Source organism: Pseudogymnoascus destructans (assembly GCF_001641265.1).
Source record: "Pseudogymnoascus destructans isolate 20631-21 unplaced genomic scaffold scaffold_2, whole genome shotgun sequence".
In the NCBI taxonomy this organism is placed as follows: Eukaryota; Fungi; Ascomycota; class Leotiomycetes; order Thelebolales; family Thelebolaceae; genus Pseudogymnoascus; species Pseudogymnoascus destructans.
The window spans coordinates 1655586-1676490 of NW_020167521.1; the positions used below are offsets into that span (position 1 = coordinate 1655586).

Genomic DNA, 20905 nt, shown 5'->3' on the forward strand with positions numbered 1-20905 from the left:
TTCGCTTGAACCTCATAATATGCAAACATTTTAGATTAGGCGGATTGGGTATAAAAATAAGATCAACACTGACAATGCCTCCCTGATGCTCTTACTGTTCCTGTCCTGTACTAAAGTGATAATTGCTTTTCTCCGAACGTAATAAAATCCGTCACGTGAACTAGTGTGACGTAAGATTGATAGCTGTCCCCGCATCGCTATTTCCTCATTTGATGATAGCGTCGCATTGGGGTTCAGAGGGAGCCGATGGAAGCCGCCCATCAGCCACGCAAACTTTTTGTAATCACCAGGTCGCTGGAGACCTTCTTCTTAAGTCCCTTCATTCTTCTTCAAGATCGTTTCTGTTGAGGATCAAAAGCAACAATGGCTACCAGAAGCATGCGCAGGATTCCTGCCCTCAGCAGCCGTGGCGCCCTGATTGCGAAGAGGAACGTCAGCCTTGCCTCGTTCAAGATCCCAAAGGTTACCAATGAACCTAACGTGAGTTTACCAACATGACGATAGCAGCAGCTCTTGCGATTGAAAGCTAACAGGATGGCAGCATCATTATGCCAAAGGCTCCGCGCAACGGACTGGGCTCATGAGCGCTCTGAAGCAATTACAGAGCTTGACGCCACTCGAGGTCCCGCTATTCATCGGCGGTGAAGAGGTACGCAAAGCTCCCAATCGAACTCCCAATCGAACTCCCAATCGAACACAGCAGCTAATTGAATCCAACCACAGGTCAAAACCTCGCACACCCTCTCACAACTCAACCCCTCCGACCACGCCTCAACCATCGCCACCTACTCCAAAGCCTCCAGCAACGATGTCACCAAAGCCATCAACTCCGCCCTCGGCGCCAAGCCAGCATGGGAATCAATGCCCTTCTCCGACCGCGCCGCCATCTTCCTCAAGGCCGCTGACCTGATCGCCGGGAAATACCGCTACCAGATGATGGCCGCCACGATGCTGGGCCAGGGCAAGAACGCGTGGCAGGCGGAGATCGACGCTGCTGCGGAACTGGTGGATTTCCTAAGGTTTAATGTACAGTATGCAGAGGAGTTGTATGCGCAGCAGCCTGTCTTGAATTCGCCGGGGGTATGGAATAGGGTTGAGTATAGGCCGCTGGAGGGATTCGTCTACGCGGTCTCGCCGTTCAATTTCACTGCCATTGCGGGCAACCTACCCTGTGCACCAGCGCTGATGGGCAACGTCGTAGTATGGAAGCCCTCGGACTCCGCCATCACCTCAAACTGGCTCCTCTACCAGATCCTCCTCGAAGCCGGGCTCCCACCAAACGTCATCCAATTCGTCCCCGGCCCACCGGCGGAAGTCACCAAGGTCGTGCTGGGAAGCAAGGACTTCGCCGCGCTGCACTATACCGGCTCCACCGCCGTGTTCCGCAAGCTGTACGGCATGATCGGCGAGGGTGTTGCCAGTGGCAAGTATATCGGCTACCCCCGCATCGTCGGCGAGACGGGAGGGAAGAACTTCCACCTCATCCACGCCTCTGCGGCCGTCGACAACGCAGCTCTCCAAACTGTGCGCGGCGCCTTCGAGTTCCAGGGTCAAAAATGCTCCGCTACATCACGCTGCTACGTCCCCTCCACTATCTGGCCGTCTTTCAAATTGCGTCTCGTCGCCGAGACGAAGGCTCTTAAGATTGGCCCCCCTACCGACCCTGAGAACTTCGTCGGGCCGGTCATTCACGCTGCGTCTTTTGATAAGCTTGCTGGCGTCATTGATGATGCTGCTAAGGATGATTCGCTTGAGTTACTTGTCGGAGGGACATATGATAAATCCAAGGGGTATTTCATCCACCCCACCATCTACGCCACTACCGACCCCAAACACCATCTTCTGAGCACCGAGCTCTTCGGCCCCATCCTCGTCGTCCACGTCTACGCCGATAAACCCTCTACCCGCGCTAAAGACTTCAACAACGCCATCCAGGCCATCTCTAACGCCTCGGAGTACGCACTGACCGGCAGCGTATTCGCGCAGGACCGCGCGGTGATTAGGTTTGCGGAGGACAGATTGAGGGATTGTGCGGGGAACTTTTATATTAATTGTAAGAGCACCGGGGCGGTAGTGGGGCAGCAGCCGTTTGGGGGGGCGAGGGCGAGTGGCACGAATGATAAGGCGGGGAGTGTGAATCTGCTCACGAGGTTTGTGAGTATGAGGAGTATTAAGGAGGAGTTTGTGGAGACGAAGAAAGTGGAGTATCCGAGTAATGAGGTTTAAGGGGGCGGGGGGTAAGCGGCCACTACAAATAGGCATTTGCGGTTACGGCGCTGATGCAGATATTGGTCAAAGAAGCACCACAGTACGCTATGTGGACAGGGGAAAATCCTTGAGGGAGTGGTTCGTTGCTGCCATTATAAATACCTATTTGTGTCGCTATGCTGGCGAAGAGTTGGGTCGAAGAAGTTCAGATACTTCAAGGTGTTCATTTAACTTGTAGGCATGTTTTGAGAGGCATTGCTTGATTAGCTGTGTACTTGGATTGCTTATGGTAGTAGATATAGCACTTACTCGATGTTTTATAGAGATGCACCCAACAATTACCGCATATATCAGTATATCAGTATATCGGCAGTGGTAAAATAGAATCATGTTGAATTGTGTTACTCCTCCATCTGATGGGCAGATGCCGTATTTGTAGGCTGTTCGGCCCGACTATCCCTTGCAGAAACACATTCGTAATAATCTCCACCCATTCAAGAGCGGTGAAGAGATGCCTGCTCACTCTTCCCATATACTCCAACCACTTGATGTTGGCTGTTTTGGCCCATTAAAGAGAGCTTTTGCACGGAGGGAATGATATTCATACTTGCGATAGAATTGTTGCGAACTCAGCTCCCTGCATACTTTAGCGCACATCTACCGTGGCTATACACTGAGGGCCTATCAATTTTATGAAGCCATGTTACAGTCAACATACGCGACGAGATCTGTCACATCGACAGATAAACATAATTGGTAGTCCATAAGTTATGGTTGCTACTCTACGCCCAGTACCATCGTCTAGGGTCGCCGGCTCTAAAACCCCTCTTGGGTAACTCCGTATAGCCATTCATGGAATGCCGTCTAAAAACAAAACAAACATCAAGCGGATTCCTTCTTCTACGCCTCCCAGCACCCATCTAATTAGTTTCCAACCCATCCACCGCTGATCTTAAGCACAACCCCCCCCTTCTCCCCCACCCTCGCAACAACAACACTCCTCAAATCCTCGACAACCCAATCCGCACCCGCCTCCTTCACCTCCTTCGCCGTATGCGTGGTCGCCACGCCCAACACCCTGCACCCAGCCGCCTTTCCGGCCTTAATTCCCGCAGGGCTATCCTCCAGCACTAGCAGCCCCTTAGGGTCGAGCTTAAGAGACTCAGCGCCCATCAGGTAGCCCTGCGGATCCGGCTTGCCGTTCGCCACGGACTCTGCGGTCACAAAGTGCTCAGGGGCTGGGAGCTTGAGGATGCGGAGCCAGCCATTGGCTAAGGGAGCGGTTCCGGAGGTCACAATGGCCCAGGGAACTGGAGGGGTAGTAGTTGAGAGAGAGTCGCAGAGGGAGCGGGCGCCGAGGATCTCGGTGGCGTCTGCTCCGTAACGGGTGGGTATTTGGCCTTCCACTTCGCAGACGTCTAGAGGTGTGTTAGTAGATGATTGATAGTAGGTGGGAAACGAGTCGGATGAAGTGTTGGATGTGAGAACTTCATGGTTTTGTGCAATATGGGCCGTGAATAGAGATGGACGAGTGGGTTACGTCAACCGCAGGGGAGTGGTAACTCACATTCCCAGTTTGCCTTCTCGGGGCTTATAATTTGAAGAACGTCTATGCTGCGCCTGCCGTGCGAGGTCTGCAGGATAACATTTGGGTCCACGCCAATCTCCTTCCCGATCCTGCGCTTGGTCAGTGGCTGGTGAGGCTTAAGATGGGAGGGGCGCTTACTGGTGCCAATGCTTCACAACTGCGTCTGTGGAATCGATAATTGTGCCGTCCAAGTCGAACAGAAGCCCAGCAAAGGATACTTCCTCGGCCGGAGCAGTATATGATCCTTCATTTGTCGACCCCATTTTAATTTGATATTTCTTTCCGACGTGGTAAGTGAGACTGATTTGTAATGAGAGCTGGTTCGGTATGCCGTAAAATATATCAAATATCTGAGTTCTCAAATTTTAAAAATATTTATAACTCCAATATGATCTGCCAGTGACTTTAAATTTCGTAACAATGTGTTCTCATAAATAATTGCGTGTCGTCTCAGGGAACCGGCCTCTGATATATACGTACTAGATGCGAGAAATCATGCGGCGGCGAGTCCGGCAAAACCACTTGCCCCATCTCTTAGCCTAACGAATCAGGCATGCACAAATGACAGGGATTCGCTCTTAGTGGTGAAATCTTGGAACCACACACCGAAATTTCGCGATTAGATTAGAGAAGTGGAATTTTGTTTCTGCTGCAGCGAACCTAGCCACATAAATTCTGCCAACGGAACAATGGCAGGAAATAAACCAGGAAGTAAGCAAATCACTCGCAATATGTGCGCAGAATTGTGGGGAGGTGCTAATTTATACTCTTGCAGAGCCCAAGAGCAAGCGCGTCTCTGTGCGCCTTCGTCATAAGATCGAGAAGGCCTCGTCCGCGAAGCAAAGAAAGGAACGGAAGAACGGAAAGAAGAACCCAGAATGGAAGTCGCGCATGAAGAAGGATCCCGGGATCCCCAACCTCTTCCCGTACAAAGATAAGATTCTCGCAGAGATTGAAGAGGCGAGGATAAGGAAGCAAGAGGAGGCTGTGAAGAGGCGTGCAGAGCTTAAGGCTCTGAAGAAGTCTGGAGAGGAGGTTGATAAGGACATTGAGGCCCAGATGGAGGGTGTCGAGGCAGAGGATGATGATGATGAAGAATTCGACATGGGTGACATGGATGGAGACGATGATACCAACCCTATGGCTGCCTTGCTCGCAAGCGCAAGAGCCAGAGCTCAAGAATACGAGGAGGAGTCTGGTAACGAGGACGAGGACGAGGACAGCGATATGGAGGGAATGGATGTCGATGGAGTTTCACAAGCTTTGCCAAACAAGAAGGACGGCTCAAGAAAGGCATTTGACAAAGTCTTCAAGCAAGTCGTCGACCAAGCCGACGTCATTCTCTACGTCCTCGACGCCAGAGACCCCGAAGGCACCCGATCCAAAGAAGTCGAACGCATGGTCATGGCCGCCGCAAGCGGAGGCAAGCGTCTCATCCTCGTCCTCAACAAAATCGATCTCATCCCCGCCCCCGTCCTCAAAGCCTGGCTCATCCACCTACGCCGCTACTTCCCGACTCTCCCCCTCCGCGCCTCCGGCCCAGCCCCCAACGCGCACCAATTCAACCACAAATCCCTCACCGTGCAGAGCACCGCGACCACGCTCTTCAAGGCGCTCAAATCCTTCGCGGCCGCTAAGCAGCTCAAGCGCGCCATCTCCGTCGGCGTCATCGGCTACCCCAACGTCGGCAAGTCCTCCGTTATCAACGCCCTGACCTCGCGCCTCGGCGGCGGCCAGTCCTGTCCCACTGGCGCTGAGGCAGGCGTCACCACCTCCCTGCGTGAAGTCAAGATCGACAGCAAGCTCAAGCTTCTCGACTCCCCCGGTATCGTCTTCCCCAGCACCCACGACGGCTCCAAGGCGTCCAAGGTAGAGGAGAACGCGCGCCTGGTGCTCCTCAACGCCGTGCCGCCGAAGCAGATTGAGGACCCCGTCCCGGCTGTCACGTTGCTCCTTAAGCGCCTCTCGAGGACCCCGGAGATGACCACGAAGCTCATGGAGGTGTACGGACTGCCGCCTCTCGTGACGGCGGCGAATGGCGACCCCACGAACGATTTCTTGATCCAGGTCGCGAGGAAGCGTGGACGTCTCGGGAAGGGCGGCGTGCCCAACCTTCCTAGTGCAGCTACGACTGTCATCACGGACTGGAGGGATGGGCGTATTCAAGGCTGGATGGACGCACCGCTGCTGGCTGTCGCGCCGACGCTTGCTCCTGGTGAGGTTCAGGTGGGCGCTGTTGTCGGTGACCAGAAGGAGATTGTTGCTGAGTGGGCAGAGGAGTTTAAGTTGGAGGGCCTTTGGGGCAGTGGTGGGGCGAATGATGATGCGATGGAAGAGTAGGGATAGATGGGACAGTATTCTTGGCATAATATTTGGCGTCTGGAATAACATGTGGGACTGGAAAAAGGACACAGCTTGTAGCGTCATATGTTATAGTTGTTAGCTGTGAGATCAAAATATGACTACATCACGAAACTATCTTCCACAATGCGCCCCTAAACTTTGCGAATTCCGAGTATTAAATAATTACGTCTATTCTCACTCAACGGGATGAATCATAGTTTAGCACGAAGAGTTCAGAAGATATTTAAGATACGAGTGTTTTCATTGATTCTCGCTCCAGTTAAAACCTCAAGAGGTATTCTTTGCATTCGCAATTGTCTTCGCCTGAAGTAAAGAAGCGCTGTCAAAGACCAAACGTTTGAAAATAACAATTAATTCCGGACACATCCCCTGCTAGGATAGATTTGACTGAGGACTTTGCAACAGCCAAAATTCTCATCAAGTCATAACAGGTAGACACTTTACTCCTCGTCAACTGGGAGCTCCTCCTCGTACTCCTCCTCTCCCTCGGAGACGGAGGCCTCCTGGTACTGCTGGTACTCGGAGACGAGATCGTTCATGTTGGACTCAGCCTCAGTGAACTCCATCTCGTCCATACCCTCACCAGTGTACCAATGCAAGAAAGCCTTGCGCCTGAACATAGCAGTGAACTGGTCACCAATACGCTTGAAGAGCTCCTGGATGGAGGTGGAGTTACCAACGAAGGTGGAGGACATCTTGAGGCCACGGGGTGGGATGGAGCAGAGAGCGGTCTGGACGTTGTTGGGGATCCACTCAACGAAGTAGGAGGAGTTCTTGTTCTGGACGTTGCGCATCTGGTCCTCGACCTCCTTCATGGAGACCTTTCCGCGGAAGATGGCAGAGCAGGTCAAGTAGCGACCGTTGCGGAAGTCAGAGGCGGCCATCATGTTCTTGGGGTCGAACATCTGCTGGGTGAGCTCTGGGACGGTGACGGCACGGAAAGAGTGGGCGCCACGGCTGGTGAGAGGAGCGAATCCAACCATGAAGAAATGGAGACGTGGGAAAGGCACCATGTTGACTGCCAATTTGCGGAGATCAGAGTTAAGCTGACCGGGGAAACGGAGACTGGTGGAGACACCGGACATGACGGCGGAGACCAGGTGGTTCAGGTCACCGTAGGATGGGGCGGTGAGCTTAAGAGTCCTCATGCAGATATCGTAGAGGGCCTCGTTATCGATACAGAAGGTCTCGTCGGAGTTCTCGACAAGCTGGTGGATGGAGAGGGTGGCGTTGTATGGCTCGACAACGGTGTCGGAGACCTTTGGCGATGGGACAACGGAGAAGGTGGCCATCATGCGGTCGGGGAACTCCTCGCGGATCTTGGAGATCAAAAGCGTACCCATACCGGCACCGGTTCCACCACCCAGGGAGTGGGTGATCTGGAAACCCTGAAGGCAGTCACAGCCCTCAGCCTCACGGCGGACAACATCAAGAACTTGGTCGACAAGCTCGGCACCCTCAGTGTAATGTCCCTTAGCCCAGTTGTTACCGGCACCGGATTGTCCGAAAACGAAGTTGTCGGGGCGGAAAAGTTGTCCGAATGGGCCGGCACGGACAGCGTCCATGGTACCGGGCTCCAAATCAACGAGGACGGCACGGGGCACGTACTTGTTGCCGGAAGCCTGCAATATGTTAGATATTGCCGTGTTGACAAGATACATAGGATGTACCAACCTCGTTGAAGTAGACGTTCATACGCTCGAGCTGGAGGTCGGAAGTTCCATTGTAGCTGGCAGTTGTCAGTTTAAACCATCCATACATATACTGATGATCATTATACTTACACTCCGGATCCATCAAGGCCGTGCTCGCCAGAGATGGTTTGCCTATAAATCGGTCAGTCGGGGTTCATGTTGTGCTGGGCTAGGTAGCCGTCGTTGAAGCTACACACCAGAAGGCAGCACCGATTTGGTTACCCTGAAGAATCAAGTTAGCTATATTGTCAATAAATATGCTTTGGATCGGGTTTCTTACGCATTGTCCGGTCTGGAGATGAACCTATATCACAAAAAACACGAGTTAGCCATTGTGTTCTCCTTGGTAGCTGTCCGATGTGGGGCAGGCATTCAGGAGCAACGACGCGTCGCAACCATGTGCTGCTCCCCGACCTGCTGTCGAAGGGTTGTTACATACGATTTCACGCATCTTGAATGGTGTGTAGGTGGAAGTTGGAGATGTACAGGTAAATCTGCGGACGAGTTATGGGGCTTGAGATAGCAAAAAGGTGAAGGGTGGTTGTTGAGGTGGATGGGGGGGTTGTGGGTGAAAGGATGAAAATAAGCGGTGAGGTCGTGTTGACCTTGCCTAAAGTGGAAGCTACTAGCGCGGATTCACCCCTTCCCCTGTAAACAAACGGACCTGGGAGACGTGGGAGGTGACAAAACGGCTTTTGGCAGCTGCATTTCAACGTTTACTACGCATAAATGCAGATATTTGTATTGACACCGCAGTAATTATATAAACCACGTATGAGATGCTCGCGAATTTATCAGCTTCCCATTTACCGCATTAAGCTGTGTGCGATGACTGTCACTCCGCAGATACTCCCTGTCGCTTAACTGTGTGCTACACACCGTACAGTACAGCACATCATCGTCAAAATAGGGGCACATGCCAAATTTACGGGGTCACGGATAGGGATCAATGTGTGTTACTGATATTTTGTAGATGGTCAACCCATCGGTCACATATATGATCGTCAGGTACCACTCTACGCTGTAGTAAAGCTCACCGCTCTCTATCTAGCAATGTCAATCCATTTCCAACGGGTTAACGGTAATTATCCGTGCAACCCCCCTAATGCGCTGCTGCCACACCGGCTGCATCGGCCTGAGCAGTAATCCTCTTCTTGTACGCCTGGACATCACCAGGGAACTTCTCCACGATCCCCTCGTCGCAAACCCATAATGATGTGCACACAGTCTGCAGCATCGTCACGTCGTGAGAAACCATAAGAATACCTCCCTGGAACTGCTTCAGCGCCTGGGCCAAGGCATCCATAGCCTCAATATCCAAATGATTAGAAGGCTCATCAAGAACCAGGATGTGCGGGTTTTGGAGTGACAAGCATGCGAATGCCACCCTAGACTTCTGTCCTCCGGAGAGTAACTCCATCTTCTGTAGACCAGTCATACCAGTGATACCGAAGGCACCAAGATGCCTTCTGTAGTCCTCGTCGGGCTTTCCAGGGTAATTCTTAGACATAAAGCCGACAGCGCTATCGTTGAGATCCAAGGCATCAACGTGATGTTGAGCAAAGAAGCCAACTCTAAGTCTGGGGTTCTGAGAAATAAGACCCTTCGTAGGCGTCAACTGGCCAATCAGTAGCTTAAGTACAGTCGTTTTACCAGCACCGTTGGGACCAACGATACCAATACGAGAGTCGAGTTGAACGTCGAGATCGACATTCCTGAGGAGTGGCTTATCAGGTGTATACCCGAAGCTCACATTCGTCATCTGGATAATAGGAGGCGAAAGTTTCTCAACTTCGGGGAACTTGAAGTGGACACTGTACTCTTTCTCCGGTGCCTCGAGAATAGGCATTTTCTCCAGCTTCTTGATTCTGGACTGTGCCTCAGACGATTTTGCGGCATTATAACGGAACTTGTCAATGAAATTTTGCAGATGCGCTCTGACAACCATTTGGTTTTCATATTCGCGTATCGCTGTCTTCCGACGCTCCTCCCTATTTGCATAGAAGGAGTCGAAATTGGAACCCTTGTAGTAATCGAGACGCTCCGAGTGCTGGTGGATAATGTCTGTGGCAACTTCATTTAGGAAGGCTCTGTCGTGAGAAACAACGAGAACAGTGCTGGGGTAAGTTTGCAGGTAATTCGACAGGAAAGTAATAGATGGGACATCCAACATATTGGACGGTTCGTCGAGGAGTAGAAGATCCGGTTCGCAGAAAAGAGCTCTGGCCAGCGCCAGACGCATACGCCAACCTCCAGAAAAGGTCTTTGTAGCAAACTTTTGGCGCTCGGGTGAGAAACCCAAACCAGCCAAGATACTGGCTGCACGAGGTTCTGCCTTGTCAGACTCCATTTCTGCAAGTTTCCCTTGTACGTCACCAAGCGTTTGATCTAAGGCATCACGCTCGCGGTCAAGCCTTGCGGCGTCAACAGAGGTGTCAGCCATAGCTGAGCGTTCCGCCTCCATAGTTGACAACTGTTTGGACAGTTTTTCTTGTTCAGCCAAGAGATGTTTTCTCCACACATCAGCGTCTAACACTGCCTGTATAGCAGGGGTATCATCTCCAGAAATCTTAATCGTAGTTAGCTTTTGCACTTTATGGGGTACATGGTTCAACATACCTCTTGCTCCACATGCAGAATGGAAATATGCACTGGAATGGCAAGTTCTCTTCTTGCCAGCGCTCTCAGAAGAGTAGATTTTCCGATACCGTTCTGACCAACCAGACCATAACGCCTACCGTATGCCAACGTCAAGCTGGTATCCGTCAGGATTCTTAATCCACCAATCGTCACATCAATACCATCAAGCTTAATGTCCTTGCTCTTAGCCTGTCCCATAGCATTCGATCCCAACTGCAGAGGATTAACAGCCATGAAGAACTCTTCATAGGACTGCGTATCATCCGTCTGGTTGAGCAATTTAGAAGCCTCATATTCAACCGCCTTATACTCCTTCTTGTTCTGCTTAGCAGCAATCTTCCTCTCAGCCTTTTCTAACTTCTTGCGATCGACCTTAGACTCAAGCTTCCTCGTATTCGCCGACTCCAAGTCCACCCCCGTGGTTGTAATACCCAATGTGGAAGACATATTCCGCTGCGTGCTCACTTGGATGGCCTGGTCCAATCTCTTGGCCGCCCCAGACGCTCCGCTCAAGTCCACATTTGACGCATTGGCGGCGCCGAATTTCGCCGCCCATTTCTCGACTAGCTGGCGGATTTGTGTCTCATTCTTCGTTGATGTCTCGCCAGACGCTGATATGAGCAGGGCCGTAATGGACGCAACGGCCTCTGCTAATGGCGACGTCCCGGTGGACTCGGCATCGGTGTATGAGCTGGAAGCATGAGAGAGGTATCCCACCGAGTATTCCGTGAGGATAGGGTCGATATTCGGAATCGATCCTCTGATTTCGGCCTCCATTTTTTTTATAATTTATGGTACAACGTCTGTCGTTGTCCTTTCGTCACTAAATTCCGGGCCGAGCAGTTTCTGAGACGGGGTCGGACTTGGACAGTAGCTGTATTTGTGATCGTACAATACATACACAAGAAGTACAGGTCGACCTTGGAAAAGGAGAGATGAGTCAAGTCTCGTGGTTTAATTCGTTTGTCTCAGTGTGGCTTTGAAGCTACTTCTAGATTCCCCATGTTCGAAATATTGGAGGCGGTCAGTGCTGTATCCGGCAGAACTAAGAGGCTCTTACGCTAAGCCGAAGATGGCCTAAATTACACGCGTGTGAAAGAGACGCGTCGCTCCCATAGCCGCGACGCGTTTCCACTAGGTAGGTACAGTAGCTATTTAAAGCACGCGGTTTTTAAGAGGCTCGGTTCCTTCCTCTCCTTTTGAAATCCTTACCATAGCATACATATATGGCGATCCTGGCAAATTACGGCGCTACTCCCTGAAAGTCCTATAGGGTAAGACGGAGCAATAATGGAATCGCCCGAGTCCTGGCAATAAGCTCCATGTATGTCTCGGATAGATATAGCCCTAGACATGTAATAGGAGATTGTAGGGCAAGATCATTGGGCCGTTCCAGCCTGACACCACGCTTGATGAATTCCTCGCGTCAGATTGGTCAGAGGTCACGTAAGGCAGTCCAACTGCAATTGCCACCATATGCAATACAGACAAAATATCTGCCCAGACTCAATTTTAGACAAAGCTGGGGGTCAGGATGTTGGCGCTATGTTTGATACCTTGCCAATATTTCGTCTTATATATGACTCGAGAAGCGGTGAGGTCCCCAAAAGGGTTGACGTGATCCCATGGATGTGGGGGGACTTTTTGTTGCTGCGCGATCCTTGCTCCAATCCGATCCCCAGATATTGCCCTTCTCTCTACCGACATTCTGTTCGTGGCTTAAGGTGGTATGGGAAACCTGCTTTGTAAAGTTGTCCACAGTTATGGGTTCCTCTAACTAGTCAAGCGCCTCTCCCGTCTCTCTTGCACCCCTGCTTTAAAATCTAGTACATAGTCGTTCACCGTACAGTTACTTTAGTTACGATACTGCAACCCCCGCTGAAACGAAGAAAGGAAAGCATCCACTAGAGACTGGGTCGGAGATACTCGTCGTATCAATTTTCTCCCATAGCCGACCCCACTACGAACTAGTACGTCATGCCATATGTTGCCAAGCAACTTGTCGATTTATCAATATTAGTTCCATCGGCCAAATGTTTTAGATATAAAATGTCTCAGGTGGCGAGAACTGTTGAGCAGCAATCAATGCCCGCGATATCTTAGCCTAGGATCTGTGCGGAATCCCACACAACTCGTGGCATGTGTGAGTAGAAAGAGACTGGGTGGTAGAGGATTCAGCTCATAATGGAGCTAGTTTATAGAGTAGAATCTCTGGCGCCGATAGGAACAGGGGCATAAAAAGACGGAGACACCGTCTTTACTCGCTAATTGGACTGTCTTTGCGAACCACAACAACACACAATGCAGCCCAAACCCGTCTGACCTACCAAGACAAATCGTCTACTAGTAAGTGAGATTCGGGGAATGCTTGTGGTGCTGTCTTATGGTACGCCGATCCAGGCCCTACTCCGTACTTGCGTGATCATCTACACGCTACTGGCGGATCCTATCAATTATCAATGGAGCTACCAACGTAAGTAAAGCCCTCTCTTAGGGAAGATCTGCCATTTGTATTGGTAATGTCCATATACATTAGGATTGCTCGCGAGGCCGGCACGAGGGACAACCGATTCTTTCGGGAACAAAGTGAGGTGTTGAGCGAAGTGGGAACTGATGGCGCCAGGTACTTCCCATACCTTGGTAAAGCTAGGTTAGTCGCAAATCCATATGTGGAGCGCGTTCGGTGATCAATAATATTTACATTGGGAGGAGCAACAAAGGTATAACAATAAACAGATTCATTACTTCTGGACGAGCTCTTGCTGCAAGGTAGGAGAGGATAAATCCCAAGCTTTACTTCGCTTCAAAATAAACACCTCATAGCGCCTGACCTTGCGTATATCACGGGTTTGGCTTACAACGAGGGGCTCAAAATTATGAGGCAGGGAACAGGCTTGCCCTTACCTTGGACCTTACGCCTCAACTTGACTCCCCGCCAAATGCTGACGATAGCTGCATGGATTGGGTCCGTTCCACAGCCTGGACCAAGCCCTTCTCACTTCTAGCCCTGCCTGCCGTGCACTTAAAAAGCAGATGGATGAAGATACACGGAACAAACAGGACTTGTTCTGCACTTGTTTCCAGCAGATATAACAGTATCTCTTGGATGACCTTTGATACAACTCTTGCGGCCTGTACTCGGCACTACCAATGTGTCACTAGCACAACGTGCCGCGTTGCGAGAGCAAGCACAAAGGAAAGGAGGGATCCCCTGATGTATGTGTAAGCTGTGCCTTGCCGAAGGCACGCTTGTGGGTAACTACAGTGTATAGGGCGCACACGGATCGAAGAATGGATTATGGCTGCACGTAGCCCATAAGAAATTAGAGTGACTGTTAATTCAGGCCGCTGGTGAGGGCCATTGGAGAGGGCCATCGGTATCAAACACAGTGCCTGAGCCGGCCTGGGAACATCCGTACCAAACAATCTTTCGATATCAGGCTCCATGGTAGATCTCACAGCCATCGACTTAGCTCCACCGCTCCACCCTTGGCTCTGATCAGAGGCATAACATGGAAGCCATCGGAGCAAGGATATGGGAGATGGGGGCGTGGCAAGGCGTCGCACTTCCCTATCAGTAGGCCCCTTCTGTGATACGCCTTGACCGTGGTAGGGTGGTCGTATACCAATACGAGTAGGGTGGTATAGCAGGATGGCACATAAGTTATAGTATTTTCGGTATTTCATGTACGGAGTACTCAGCGTACTCACAGTACTCTACTCTTACCAGAGTGGCACCCTGCGGCAAGCCACCCAATCGTAACGACCAAGGGAATGAATGCCTAGCATGACATACACTGGCTGGACCAGCAATACCTGAAACGCTGCATGGATCGACCTGTAGCTGGGGGGGGGTGTCCAGGGATAATATGTAAAGTATCTTGGAGACGGATGGCCTTTCTAGCATCTCTATTCGCCCCCAGATAGAATTGTCTGTACGTGTATGTGTATATATATCCTGTATATCGTGTATATGGGGTTAGCATGGTGTTATGGTGTCGTGGTGTTATGTTATTATGTACTCCTTGTACCCTATACACTCCCATGTACTGTACACCCGATTCTTAAAAGTTTGTGGTGTCGACTGGCTGCGTTGTGTCGTGCCTACGGGTAGGAAAATAGTATTGTCTTACTGTAGGCCGCCTCTACGCCTTTCACCTGCACTGCTGCAGCCAGACAGAATCTCCGCCTTCCTCTTCACGGCCACAACAACAAACAATACCGACGTCGTCTTTGAAAGGCACATTCATTCTTTTCTCCTGTTACGGGTACTCAGTTATTGGTTCTTGCCCTTGTTCCATTGTACTTACCGGGCCGCCTGTTGAAGGGCCCTTTTCTCACGGAGCCCTCCATCAGATTGTTGTTTACACTCGATTTACGTTTCGTCCCACTCTTCGCCCACCAAAAAACTATTCTGTTCGGACATCAACATCACTAATGACTCCCCGCACAACGTCCGTTTCGTCCTCGGTGCCTCTCTCTTCTCTCGGTCGCTGTGCCTGTGGTGGTTGGGGAGTGTCACGATGAAATCAATCCCAACTGTAAGATCGGCCTTGCTCCCTTTTCCGTGAAGGTCAACGTCTAGCTGGGCGAGCACCGCAATCGCAGCTTGCCGTGGTCCAGCAGCCAGCATTGCCTTCGGCTCAGAATGCCCCCTTCAGTATGATAGCTAAAGAATACTCTGCTAACAAGTGCCTTCAACAGCTTGTCGCTTCAAGTACAGTCGGGGTTGCTGTCACGGGCCTGGCCTTCGGTCAACCACAAACTCCCGACACATCTCGACCTTCTTCAAACAAAAGAAAGGCCACCGAATATGACGCTCAGCACAGAAGCTATTCCTCTCCACCCATACGCCCAGCGACAAGCTCCGTCATAAACACTCCGCGTCGTGGCCAATTGTCTGCTTCCTCAATCCAGCCGTCATCATACCCAAGCCACCGATACATGAACAACACATTCACAGCAAACGACTCTCCCATAAATAATACAAGGCGGATAGGTTCGCTCAGTAGATTGGGCGAGAGGATATCAACCCCTGAACAAGGAAGTGAGGACCGACTGGACTCGATTTCGTCAAAGGGGTCTTGGATGCGAAGGCTGTCCGTTATACCAAATTCACATAATGGGAGTCCGCGGTCAAGCATAGGACCCGATTCTCCTTCGTTGTTTTCTCACGGGTCCACAGGTCCCATTTTACACAATGGAAACAGTCCGTCCCAATTAGAGCCTAACAAGCTAGTCAAACGCTCAACTTCAATTCGAGGGACAAGTGGAAATAAGCCTTCGAGGCCGTCATCAAACCAACGCATACCAACTCTACGCCGGCCGGCCACCAGCCATCAGCGTTCTGTCACTTTACAGCAACAATACAGGGACGAAGAGTCCGGACCGGAGGTCTCTCCACTCCAGGAAGAGTTTCCCGTTACCTTAATACACGAGTTTGCGCCGACCCCACGTCGGGTATCCTGGCGACCTTATTTTACATCTCGGCGGACGAGGCTAGCAAAAGAACGCCCATCCACAGCAATAAATGACAATAGTGCGGATGGGTTCTATTCTACCTTTAAGAGAGTAGTTACACCAGATGGCACAGCCCTTCCAACTTTAATGAAACCAGCCCTAATTGAGGATCCTGCGAGAGCCAACAAGATCAGGAACAGGGATTCGGTCATGAGTATAGATAGCGGTACGGGATCGCCGCATCCTGGAGATGACTCTGGTATCCATGCCAGTGATTATGAGACCCATAAGCGGCCACGCCAGTCGATATCGTTAAACTTCGGTTCCCCCGCTACATGGATCAGCAAATCGAATAGCGTCCGGTTGACAAAGAGCGGCGGCCTAGGGCGAGGGGCTGCTAAGCGCAACATTTCGGCCCCTTTATTGTCAATACTTGATCGCGCTACGTCGTCCCAAGGGCCTTCTAGCCACGATATCTTCGACCCTTCCCCTTACCAACAAAAGATAGACGCTTCGCCGAAGAATTTTCAGGGGACCTTACCTCGCCCTCGTATCAGAAATTCCTCTTCTCCGTTGCCTACAAGCTCGCGACTATCGAGCTTCAACTTAGACCTGAATGGGCCAGACCAAACTCCTAATTTAACCGCGCGACTTCGGACACCAACTTCGTCGGCTTCTTCAGATGGCATACGAACTACCTCCTACCCCTCTTCGAGCGGCAAATTTAAAGGCCTTTCTTCCCACCCAGTTGTTCTGCACCAACAACGCCCACCTCGACTTCCTGAGTTGAATACCTCAGACCAAGCGTCGACTCTTGTCGGCTCCGATTCGGATGCTAAGGCTTTCGCATCAGGCGAAGATGACGAGACAGATTTCCAAAGCGACACGGCCTATGACTCCCTTAGAACAGGGGCAACTGCTAGTTTGAGAGCACGGAGTACACCTCTGGACTCTATGTTCGACGAATCTCCACCTAGCAGTGGCGCGGGATCCAAAGCAGCCGATTTTAACGACCTGGGGGCAATGTCAGGATTCCGAAATGTAGATGACAGCATCGTGGAGGAGGATGAGGGGATGTCCACGCCAATTAGAAACAGGCGGCGGCTCAATGGCGACGTTTACAGCACACCAATAAGGCAGGACACCGATATGGATATGGATTCTATAGTTCGCTCTTCGCCTCCAAGCTTCTGCCTGGCCACTACGGGGTTTGGTCGCATGTCCCTAGGTGATGATGATGATGATGATGACGAAGACTGGACGAGAGATGACGACAGCGACGCGCTCAGCAACCCTCTTTCCCCGCCGTCAAACTCACTTAACTCGTTAAGAGTTAGCCATGCTCTACGCTCGGCCCTGATGGATGTCACTGATAGCGGTTCTTCTGTGCGCAATGGCCGTCAACTTGAGAGCCGGCCTCGAAGTGTGTTTGATTGGTCTGAGCCGCTAATGCAAGAGAAGGTGGATAATATGGGGAACTCACCAAGGCCGAAGACTGTTCACGGTAAACAGGGTAACGATCGCGGCGGAAGGGCCGTTGGACGGAATCGTCCAAGCGCTTTGCATATTCGCAGCCAAAGCGTCCCAGTCATACCAGATGTTGGTGGCAACCGCGATACTAAGCTAGCACCGAAATTTGGGACGTGGGGTTTGGGAGGCAAGGGTGTAAGTGAGGATTGGGATAACGACTTTGAGTTTGATGGCATGGATATTGATGAAGGGGATGACCTGCCAACTCTCGGAAGCGGCGCGCCTATGCTAGTTCCTCCGGCAATTCGTGCAAGCCAGGCGAATGTTGTTGGACATGTTGGGCAGATTCGCGAAGTATGCCTACTGGTTGAAGACCTCAAGCGGTTGCGAGGACTAGCCCGTGAAAAGGGCCTTCTGGAAGGGCCCTCTGCGGATAAGTGGAGGGAGGCAGAAGGAATTATAGCTCTGGCAATTCCGGATGAAGAAGACGAGACTCTATCGCCACCACAGTCTCCACTAGCGGCTGTTATTTCTCGTGATGGAGGGTACCAGAATCACGAGACGACAGTTCATATCGACTCTACTCGCGATTCGGGATTCCAAGACGAGGAGAATGACAAGCCAATTCGTTCCACAGGGGTTTACGGCAGCACTCGCCCGAGGCGTAAGTCGGTTTTCTCTCCTGAGGACGACATCTTTGGGTCTTTTGAAGAAGCCCAGACTCCGAGAACAGCTCCTCGACGCCAAGCCAGCAAGGATACTTCGGATGTGGCACGTTCTGTCATGCAAAACATCCATCAGCATAGGGCCACTTCAGACCCGATCTTCACAGCAGCGCCAAACGGAACGCCAAGTAAGATGCCATTTGACACGACGAGTCTTAAGGATCTTGTCCAGCGAGCCAATGCTTTGTCCCGCGCGCTGTCTGAGATAATTCGAAAGGCTGATGGCACGACTCAAAGTCCATATCGGAGTCCTCACCTCAACCACGACTCGAGTCCAGCGTTTACGAGGGTCTTTACCGATCCCCTTGCTAGCCCGCCTAATATCCATCGCTCACAGAGCAGCAATGCGGTTTTGAATACAACGATTGACTCGTCGCCTACTCGCAATCTCGGTCAACGCATGCAGATGATGACTGTTGTCTAAGGCGGCTGCCTTCTCATGTGGAGTCTTCAAGATGTCGAGTATACTCGGCTACTTCCACCGCGGATATCGTGGTGTTTCTTCCTCAGGTTTATTGACGGTTGACATGCAATACCACAGCTCGTGTGTCAGAACCGATTCTGTCTTGGAAAATATTTCTTTTCAGGCTTCTTGTTCTCCTCGCAAGTCTGGATGGACTATACGATGGCTCTTTCTTTAATGCGGTGGGGGAAAAGATTTTTAGTTTGGGTCGGCTACGGCGGCGGCGGCGGCGGACGGCATGGTTTTCCAACATTTCACAAGGCAAGCATATGCGAAAATGACTCTTTTACGAGTGGTGGCGCATTACTGGTATTTTTCCTTTACGGCACAAGTTTGTGTGATGCATACAATTGGGGTGGTTGGTTGGTGTTTAGGCGGAGTTCTTTGTCTTTTTTTTTGCTCTTGCGTTTTGTTCTCTGCATTTCAACAACGACGTACATTTTTATGTTTGTACGGCAAAAAGAAGGGCTCGGATAAAGGGTTTCTTTCCCAAAATGATATTTGAGAAGGCATGGATGGGATTGATGGGGGCGGGGGGGGAGCGGTACATTGCGCGCATGATGCATTGGTTCCTCATGGTTTATGGGGAGGGGGGAACTTTAGAGCAAAAGGATGGTTCACCAAGGTGTCAAAATTAATGAGCTTTTGAGTGATCTTGGAGTCCTCATTGAACTGCATTTCCGTGAATATTGAGGCGAATGGAAGAGAATGCTTATACACGTGACTCTAGATAATCAGGTACCAGGGCCCACGTCCGTCCCCGTAACTTACTGCCCAGACACTACCATTTACTTACCTGCCCAGTTCGGCATCCAATGCATCGCATCACCATGGTGCTTCGCCGAGTTCACCGTTTCGCCGAAACCTGTGGTATGTCCGTATCTCGAGAAAGCGGGGAAGCATAAGCAAACACCCATGAAGCCAAGCTTCTGTTTTGGCTCAGATTTCCGCAGGCTAAATCAGCACGCCGGTTTCTTGGTAATATATAGAGTGTTCTGATGCATCATTTTTTCTTGCTTGGCTGCGAGGGAGCGGCCGGAATTGAGCATAAACTCAATTCACCACTGCCGGTGCAGACGCAGGGCCCGTGATATGTGTGTGGTATTACAGGGTTGGGGGTTTCTTATAAATAAGAAGCTTATCACCCACCCCCCTCCCCCCTTCTCCACGGATGCGCTGTGTCCTTAAGCTTAACATTTTAAGACCTATTGAATTTTTGGGACAAAATGCGCTCCTCGCCTTCCTGGCCCATATCTTGACAGCGTCTGCGCAGGATGCTTGTCGGGGGCGCTGACGCCGAGTTATGCGCAGCCAGTTTTCGCGGATGGATGGACGGGGAGTTTGATTGCAGGGGCTGAAGAGGCTGAGGGGGATGCAGTTAGATTCGCGGGGGAATTTGTTGGTTGTGCAGCAGGGGTTGGGATTGTGCCTTTGAGGTTTACGGATGGGGGGGGGACGTGTCTTAGTTTGGTGGAGCAGAAGACGTTGGTTTCGGATAGTGTTGTGAGTATTGTGGTTATTCTTATGGAGAGATTGTAGTTGTTCAGACGGGGGTTTTGCTGGTCTTTGGTTTATTGTTTTGCTTTATATTTCTCTTTTGCTTTTTATATTTGATTTATATATGGCTTGGGACAGGGCTGATTATATTGAGCAGCTCAACCATGGAATTGGTCTCTCCGAGGATGGCAAGACCCTATATGCATCTTCAGTCGATGCCGCCTTCTCCTGGCCATATGAGCGGAGGCAGTTACCTCGGGCACGAAGTCAACCATCGTCACTGGAATGAACAACGCCGGCCACAGCACACGCACCATCCTGTTGTCAAAGAAGGAGTCCGGCTGGCTGATTATAAGCCGCAGAAGCGCGGGGAACATTGATCCACTGGCTGAGGATAAGTCGAGTGGACACTCTCATCTCAAGGCTTTCAATATCGCCAACCTGACGGCATCCAGCCCTCCGTATGACTTCACGGCTGATGGGAGACTTCTCGGGTGGGGTATGAGGAATGCGGTCGGAGTGGGGAGGAACCAACCACTGGAGGCATCTTCACCGTGGAGAACTCTGCGGACGATGTCGCCCGAAGTGGAACAGACATCCACGCCACCAACCCGGGTGAGGAGATGAACTTCGTTGGCACTCTGGCCTCGAGCGAGAACCAAGCGGTAACTACGGATATCCCAACTGCCTCGCTGTGTGGAATACAGATATCCCGGATATTGGAACAGTGACGGTCGGCAGCCAGTTCGCTGCTGATGTGACAGATCAGACCCCAACTGTTACCGATGCCGACTGT

General features: G+C 51.2%; 7 protein-coding genes across 7 annotated transcripts; 4 read left to right on the top strand and 3 right to left on the bottom strand.

Annotated features, from left to right (window-relative positions):
- Positions 1–541: 541 nt before the first annotated feature.
- PUT2 (1-pyrroline-5-carboxylate dehydrogenase) lies at positions 542–2610 on the top strand. Its single transcript, XM_024464843.1, has 2 exons — positions 542–649; positions 704–2610. Exon 2 carries the CDS (start codon positions 862–864, stop codon positions 2224–2226), a length of 1365 nt encoding a protein of 454 aa, XP_024327634.1. The 5' UTR covers positions 542–649; positions 704–861; the 3' UTR covers positions 2227–2610.
- Positions 2611–2806: 196 nt separating this feature from the next.
- Positions 2807–4266, bottom strand: VC83_01159 (uncharacterized protein). Its single transcript, XM_024464844.1, has 3 exons — positions 3935–4266; positions 3776–3885; positions 2807–3626 (listed from the first exon to the last, which is right to left on the bottom strand). The coding sequence occupies exons 1-3, from the start codon at positions 4057–4059 to the stop codon at positions 3133–3135; spliced, it is 729 nt and encodes a 242-aa protein (XP_024327635.1). The 5' UTR covers positions 4060–4266; the 3' UTR covers positions 2807–3132.
- A 58-nt stretch (positions 4267–4324) lies between these two features.
- Positions 4325–6270, top strand: VC83_01160 (uncharacterized protein). Its single transcript, XM_024464845.1, has 2 exons — positions 4325–4507; positions 4572–6270. Exons 1-2 carry the CDS (start codon positions 4486–4488, stop codon positions 6134–6136), a joined length of 1587 nt encoding a protein of 528 aa, XP_024327938.1. The 5' UTR covers positions 4325–4485; the 3' UTR covers positions 6137–6270.
- A 37-nt stretch (positions 6271–6307) lies between these two features.
- Positions 6308–8395, bottom strand: TUB2 (Tubulin beta chain (Beta tubulin)). The gene is made up of 6 exons (XM_024464846.1): positions 8294–8395; positions 8135–8158; positions 8052–8077; positions 7945–7986; positions 7835–7889; positions 6308–7782 (listed from the first exon to the last, which is right to left on the bottom strand). Exons 1-6 carry the CDS (start codon positions 8303–8305, stop codon positions 6601–6603), a joined length of 1341 nt encoding a protein of 446 aa, XP_024327937.1. The 5' UTR covers positions 8306–8395; the 3' UTR covers positions 6308–6600.
- A 163-nt stretch (positions 8396–8558) lies between these two features.
- Positions 8559–11490, bottom strand: VC83_01162 (uncharacterized protein). The gene is made up of 2 exons (XM_024464847.1): positions 10474–11490; positions 8559–10423 (listed from the first exon to the last, which is right to left on the bottom strand). Exons 1-2 carry the CDS (start codon positions 11269–11271, stop codon positions 8957–8959), a joined length of 2265 nt encoding a protein of 754 aa, XP_024327940.1. The 5' UTR covers positions 11272–11490; the 3' UTR covers positions 8559–8956.
- A 3013-nt stretch (positions 11491–14503) lies between these two features.
- On the top strand, positions 14504–19134 carry VC83_01163 (uncharacterized protein). The gene has a single exon (XM_024464848.1). It carries the CDS (start codon positions 15157–15159, stop codon positions 18571–18573), a length of 3417 nt encoding a protein of 1138 aa, XP_024327939.1. The 5' UTR covers positions 14504–15156; the 3' UTR covers positions 18574–19134.
- A 1260-nt stretch (positions 19135–20394) lies between these two features.
- On the top strand, positions 20395–20736 carry VC83_01164 (uncharacterized protein; the record flags this gene model as incomplete). Its single annotated transcript, XM_024464849.1, has 1 exon — positions 20395–20736. The coding sequence occupies one exon, from the start codon at positions 20395–20397 to the stop codon at positions 20734–20736; it is 342 nt and encodes a 113-aa protein (XP_024327934.1).
- Between the last annotated feature and the right edge of the window lie 169 nt (positions 20737–20905).

What these genes read in the sequence shown, in the direction of transcription:
- VC83_01163 (XM_024464848.1), top strand. Translation starts at nt 15,157, where the DNA reads ATGATAGCTAAAGAATACTCTGCTAACAAGTGCCTTCAACAGCTTGTC.
- TUB2 (XM_024464846.1), bottom strand. An exon ending in CAAATCGGTGCTGCCTTCTG is followed by an intron (nt 7,987 to 8,051) that starts GTGTGTAGCTTC and finishes ACCGATTTATAG; the next exon opens with GCAAACCATCTCTGGCGAGC. An exon ending in GGCCTTGATGGATCCGGAGT is followed by an intron (nt 7,890 to 7,944) that starts GTAAGTATAATG and finishes GACAACTGCCAG; the next exon opens with CTACAATGGAACTTCCGACC.
- VC83_01162 (XM_024464847.1), bottom strand. Translation starts at nt 11,271, where the DNA reads ATGGAGGCCGAAATCAGAGGATCGATTCCGAATATCGACCCTATCCTC. An exon ending in TTCTGCATGTGGAGCAAGAG is followed by an intron (nt 10,424 to 10,473) that starts GTATGTTGAACC and finishes ACTACGATTAAG; the next exon opens with ATTTCTGGAGATGATACCCC.
- VC83_01159 (XM_024464844.1), bottom strand. Translation starts at nt 4,059, where the DNA reads ATGGGGTCGACAAATGAAGGATCATATACTGCTCCGGCCGAGGAAGTA. An exon ending in GTTGTGAAGCATTGGCACCA is followed by an intron (nt 3,886 to 3,934) that starts GTAAGCGCCCCT and finishes GACCAAGCGCAG; the next exon opens with GATCGGGAAGGAGATTGGCG. An exon ending in CGAGAAGGCAAACTGGGAAT is followed by an intron (nt 3,627 to 3,775) that starts GTGAGTTACCAC and finishes ACACACCTCTAG; the next exon opens with ACGTCTGCGAAGTGGAAGGC.
- VC83_01160 (XM_024464845.1), top strand. Translation starts at nt 4,486, where the DNA reads ATGGCAGGAAATAAACCAGGAA. An exon ending in GGCAGGAAATAAACCAGGAA is followed by an intron (nt 4,508 to 4,571) that starts GTAAGCAAATCA and finishes ATACTCTTGCAG; the next exon opens with AGCCCAAGAGCAAGCGCGTC.
- PUT2 (XM_024464843.1), top strand. Translation starts at nt 862, where the DNA reads ATGCCCTTCTCCGACCGCGCCGCCATCTTCCTCAAGGCCGCTGACCTG.